This window comes from Loa loa (genome assembly GCF_000183805.2).
Source record: "Loa loa unplaced genomic scaffold supercont3.406, whole genome shotgun sequence".
NCBI classification, from domain to species: domain Eukaryota; kingdom Metazoa; phylum Nematoda; class Chromadorea; order Rhabditida; family Onchocercidae; genus Loa; species Loa loa.
Genome location: NW_018108586.1, coordinates 33,848 through 39,847, shown reverse-complemented (window position 1 = coordinate 39,847; position 6,000 = coordinate 33,848). Strand labels below are relative to the sequence as shown.

The following is a 6,000-nucleotide window of genomic DNA, read 5'->3' as shown; positions in this document are numbered from 1 at the left end:
TTGTTCTTTTATTCAGAACTAAAATTTTTTTTGAAATTTTGTTAGTTTGCACAGTACTCTGGGTTGGGAACTGGTTTGGACTTACACCTTATGGTTTGTGAGGATCTTGGCATAATATCTGTATTACTGAAAATTATCGTTTGATGGGACAAAGGGTACGGGGAAAATAAAATCGCGCATTTTCCCTTATTCTGGGATTGGTTGTCTGGATGACTGAAGTTTCAGGATTTAAAAAGTTGTATGGAATAGTTCACTGAATAAACGACTGACCTTCAAATCCTGTAATCATAGTGATCAAACTGCAAATATTAACTGGCTACTAGACTTTGTAATTTTTCTATTAGCTTTACCATACTTTTTGTTTTTCAAATAGTATGAGTACACCACAATGGTTGGTTTCGGAAGTTATGGATCACGGTATTATTTTGACAGTTTGTGCTTTTATAACAATTTGTTTGTCCTTTATAACAACTAAATTTGCGAAAATGTTTCAATCTAATGTATTACTTTAGTAGCAATGATTGAGTTAAATATCATATTTGCATAATAACAAAATGGAATGAGTTATGATATCTACAACTAATTGCACTTCCAGTCATTTATCTGATAAATTTCAAGATGCTACTATACTAAGACTAATTTAATCGTATAGAGGCAAAATAATTTTTGGGGAAAAGATACCCCATCCAGAAATTCTTACATATATATCATATATATATATATATAATTTGAAAAACAAAAAGAAAAAAACAACTATTGTCTCAGTAATTTGACAGCTCCTAAACCGATTCTTTTCTGAAATTCAAAAACCTTTTTTTTCTGGAGGAAGAAGAAATTGAGAAAAGATCTGAAAACCTGATTTTGATCACAGTTATAGATATTGTCATACCAATAGTGTGATTATATCCATATTTATGACAGTTAATGTTTAGAGTTTAAAGTTAGTCTTCGTTTTCAGTTTAGTTAAAAAAAAAAGACACTTTCACGACCAATTTACTCTGGAATTTTGTGGTCAAATTAAATCACTGATCTTTTTACAAAGGAAAATCTCACTTTTACGGGGTGTTTTTTTCTTTTTTATTTCCTTCTTGCATAACATCTGAAATAAGCAATGCAAAATAAAATCAAGATGAAAAAATTTGAGAGGACAAAAATACAGTGAATGATGAGGCTAAAAAAAGAGAAGTACAGCTAATATATAATCATTTTCAGCCTCAATCCTTCTATGCTGCCAACTATAACAATAACAATGATCACAGCAAGCATTTAATAGACTACACAATCACATGACCTTTTTGTAACAGTTGAACTTCGAGAAAAATATTACTGTAAAGAAAATTTTTGTAAAAACAATTCATGAAAGTTTTTTATGATAGTTTTGATTGGAAATATAATTTTTTTTAACTAAAATCATAAACCATAAAATTTAGTAATTTTCATTTCTGAAATCAAAAATGAAAATTACTAAATATGTGTATTAACACTGAGCTTTCATAGTCTTGATTAATAATTTGGCTAATACTGCTCAATCATTTAAAGGTATATCAAAAATTATATGACTTATCCAATCAAATACTGCAATATCGTTATGCTACTTCGTGGGAAAAGTGCAAAACGGAAAGTCAAGTACAACTATTTCTCGACTACACTAATCATTTTTCAAAGATACATGGAAAAAGAACAGGTTCATATAGTATTCGCCAAAAAGTCCGTATAAACTATTATTCGCTTAATTCTTTGCATGATGTTGATGAATGGATCATTCAATTTGAACTCACTGAAAATACGACCACATATATCGTTTTTTTAAAGAATGTCATCAGAAATAATGATTTATGTGATTAGTTTGATATACAATGTCAATGTTTACCTATTCAGTTCGCGGAAATGCATTAATCAAATTACCAATCAAGTAGGCAATAGAAATTGAAATTTCTCCAAATACGTGTTAATAAAACTAATCCCGACAATAATCAAAATGCAACCAAATATAACATGGGTCATAAAAGTACAGTCTTCATGTAAATCTTACAAACAAAATAAAAAAAGGAAAAAAAAACAAGAAAATAAAAAATAAAAGGACCATATGGAATTGAATATGCCACCAAAAATGGTGTGACGACTTTCCAACTCATGGAAATTGGAACAATTCAAAATTTTGCTTATTGCGGTAATCATTAAATTGTGGTCAGATCTGAAACAGAATAAAAAATCCAGGAATGGCTCCTTTTTCAACCGCATTCCGCATACATAAGTAGCACAGAACAATATAAAAAAGGATATAAAACTAAAAGAATTGGCTTGTGCATGCATAGCCTATTACTTGCTTCAATCTTAATACCAACGAAAAGTGTAAAAAGCTAGAACTAAGGAATAATTATTATAATTTAGGAAACAAAATATATAATCTGAAAATTAATTTGGATCAACGAGTTCCAAATCCAATAAATAATTCTAGTGCATTTGCTAAAACTTAAATAATAACTCCAAATAACAGTTCTTACAATAAATAGCTCCTTTCAACTAACAAACCTCAGGCCCAACAACTAATAATAACGACTCGTTTTAAATTTGTTTTCCGAACATTACTGGATTACAAGGGAACATTTTCAAGAAATGACTTAAAAAGTAAGCATCTAAAAAAAAAAGAAATGACAATTCTCACGGAAATCCAAACATTCCAAGAAAAAAAGGATAAACGAAATAAAATTATGGAGTCATGTTGCATCAAACTATCATTCATATTGAAGCCCCAGAGCTTATAACCGGAAATGGAATTCATTCTTTGGAAAGTTTATTTAGTAATGTCAGAAATATCAAGGCAAATTGGATTTACAATTACTTTGGACCAGTAACCTATTTCAGGTCATAAGCCAAATTAAACTTTTAATTTAAATAAAATGCAACAAAGTATGATGCTGATAAATTTTGAACATAATAAATTTCGGCTAGCAAAAAAGAAGAAACGATAATAATACAAAATGCTTACAAAAATTAAATACTAATTGAAAAATTTTAAAAGTATTCCTGTTCAAATTGGAAGTAAATAAAATGTTACACGTGAAAATGCTTACGAGCCTCCTGCAATCTTTTACGCATATCCAAGACGCGCCGCTCTTGTTGCTGGATGTCCTGCTCACTAACTGACATAGCCTAAATAAAAACGAAGTTGCTCACATCATCTTCATCTTGAAAATTATTCATTATTCAAATATAAGCTTTTAAAGCATATGCCAACTACTTATTAAAGTTATTCTAACCACAAATTAAGACAATTACTACGCTTATCATATTTTTAAAAGTTGCTCAAGTTCTACCTTTTTCCTGAATTCAAAATATTCAGGATAATTCATTCAAGCCTTTAAGCACCACGGAATTAATTTTAAGGTAACTGAAGGCTTACAGGAACTAATCTTTGGAAACCCTATTTCATGCAATTTTGAATGAATCAAGACACATAAGGTATCAATTGAAGTTAATGCTAACTTATGCATAATATTAAAGTCATCAGAACTCACTCCATTTCAACCTGTTTTTGAATAAGACCCGTGAATTTCAATCTACTTTTGGATCTAACTCGTCAAATTTGATCTGCATTCAAATCTACTTCTGAATCTAGCTCATTAATATTGATATAATATTGATGGATTAAATACAAAGGATTATCTAAATAACCCTTGTTGTAGGTAATTGAAACTTAAAACTACACATTTACATAACTATTGCAAGTAGAAGTTCCATTCCTCCCGAAAAATATAGTTTCGAAATAAATTTGGATTTCCTTTCTACCCCCACTCCTCCACTTAAATTAAAATCTTTCATACCCCATTAAAAAAAGAATTTTACGACAGCAAAATCTCAGAATTACTTGAAAATAACTAAATCTTTTCAGATTACAAGCCGTTAGCCAAATTAAATCGTTCCATCCCTTCTAATTTTGAGATGAACAAAAGAACCTACTTGGATAAATGGTTGGTCAACATTAGTATTGACCGATGGGTTTGATTCGAGCTGCTTTTTAGTAGCAGTTTGCCCAGTAATAACTGAGGCGCCAAATCCATGCAATGCGGAGCATAACGATGCTGCTGAACCATCAGTACCAATAATCCCTAAAGCCGGTTCCATTTTACCGGCTAGATCTAATTTATGAGCAATATGCTCATTATCATTAATCGTTATACGGTCAGCATTACAAACTGGTACCATTGCACATAGATTTTCCAATGATTTAGCCCAATACAACTAAAACAAAAGAACATTCCTGCGTGATATATGCTATAAAGTTCAGCATAAATATAATGATCAAAACTGGGTTTGCCTTGGCCATCCACAGAATAAAATTTCATTAAAAACATAAAGGAAAATAAATCTCTTATAAAATTTATGAAAAAAGCATAGGAGCAAAAAATGAACGCAAAGTATACCAGTCTTTATTACCGTACTAATCACCCTGAACTAGGCAGATGTTCATAGGACCTATATGGTGTCGAGGATTTGTAGAGTTTCCCACTTATTAATTTGAAAGTATCAAGATCATCTAAACCGAATCTTAAAATTCCGAAGTCATCTACAGCAGATATTAATAAATAGGTTCAAATTTTCTTCTCTAAAACTTAAAAAATGGTAACAATGTTATTGGAATTTAAGCCTACTAAACAGCACAAAATTATACAAACCAAAGCTTAACGGCCAGTGTCGAAATTATCCAAATCACTAACTTGTCGTGGCTTATCAGCCCTGGTTTTCAAGTTACTTGATGTACAAACACGTCGTAACTGTTCATTGGTAGGATTCTTCGTTTCACGACTTGTCGTATGTACCAATGTAACAGGTTGCTTGAAAATGGATACCGTTTTACGCCATGGAGCATTCAACGGTCCATCAAAACCACTTTTTGCAGTTACCGCAACTCCGCGATCTTTGTTACCTTTCATGCCACGTTTTGTCACCGATAAATTACCTGCTTCGGAACCCTTTGTACGACCCATACGATAAGAAAGGAATAAGTCTAGCGAAGTCAAACCTGAAAATCAGTTTGAAAATTAATTTCCGCCCTGAATAATCGCGATCTATCAGCGATTGTAACCTTATCTACACATATATCGTATTTACATCTAGCCGTCAAAAGTCCTCTAATTCTTGGTTATTTTAACTGCTGCATCAATTTGTGAACACAAGTGAACACAGTAATTGACAATGTAAGCTTATCTGAGATTCAGGTAAAAACTGTATGCCGGGAGAGCTTAACACTAATGAATTCTAAAATGCTTGCAACCTTTCCAATTATATCTTACAAGTAAGTGACATATGAGGCAAAGCTCTCACGATAATACTGATTAGAATTATCATCATTATTAGTTACTTATCAATTCTCAATTACTTGCTACTTACTTGCTATTTCTTCACCCCTGCAATCATTCAATCTGATGCAGCGATCCCCTGCTAACAAATAAAATATTTAAGAAGAAACTAGCGAATTCCACCGAAGCAAATTACCATGATCTCCCAGTCCCTCATCCCTGAAATCCTGAGGGACAAAAAAAAAAAGATGTGCGCTTTGCAAGAGAGAACAGTAATTCGGAGGGTAACAGACAACTAGCGTATAAACTGAGAACATTCCGTGAGAGAATTTATGGATGCAAAAAAAAAACTTTGCCATCAAAATATTTCTTATTTCGTGATAGCCATAGAAGATGGAATAGGAAAGAGTACATCAGTTAGAGAGAGACAGCATACACTGAAATGAATGGGTGAGAAAGAGAGAGGGATTTACACCTAAGAGGACAGAGAGATAAAGATAGCTGCGGGAAATCCTTCGTGACAACTGTGAATGACGGGAATGACGGCAATGACGAGAATGGTGGGAGTTATTGTTGGAAGGAAAATAATTAATTAGCTGATGAAGATGCTGAAATTATCCTCCGCTCTTCCGTTTATCCGGTTACCGGAATGATGACAAGAATGTTCTTGCCAGGTATACAATGCCGTGTTATTTCCCGT

At 32.2% G+C, this 6,000-nt stretch overlaps 1 protein-coding gene across 1 annotated transcript; it reads right to left on the bottom strand.

Annotated features, from left to right (window-relative positions):
• Positions 1 to 3,030: 3,030 nt before the first annotated feature.
• LOAG_02506 (MBD3 protein) lies at positions 3,031 to 4,988 on the bottom strand (the record flags this gene model as incomplete). Its single annotated transcript, XM_003138044.2, has 3 exons — positions 3,031 to 3,153; positions 3,961 to 4,242; positions 4,719 to 4,988. 3 exons carry the CDS (start codon positions 4,986 to 4,988, stop codon positions 3,055 to 3,057), a joined length of 651 nt encoding a protein of 216 aa, XP_003138092.1. The 3' UTR covers positions 3,031 to 3,054.
• Positions 4,989 to 6,000: the final 1,012 nt, after the last annotated feature.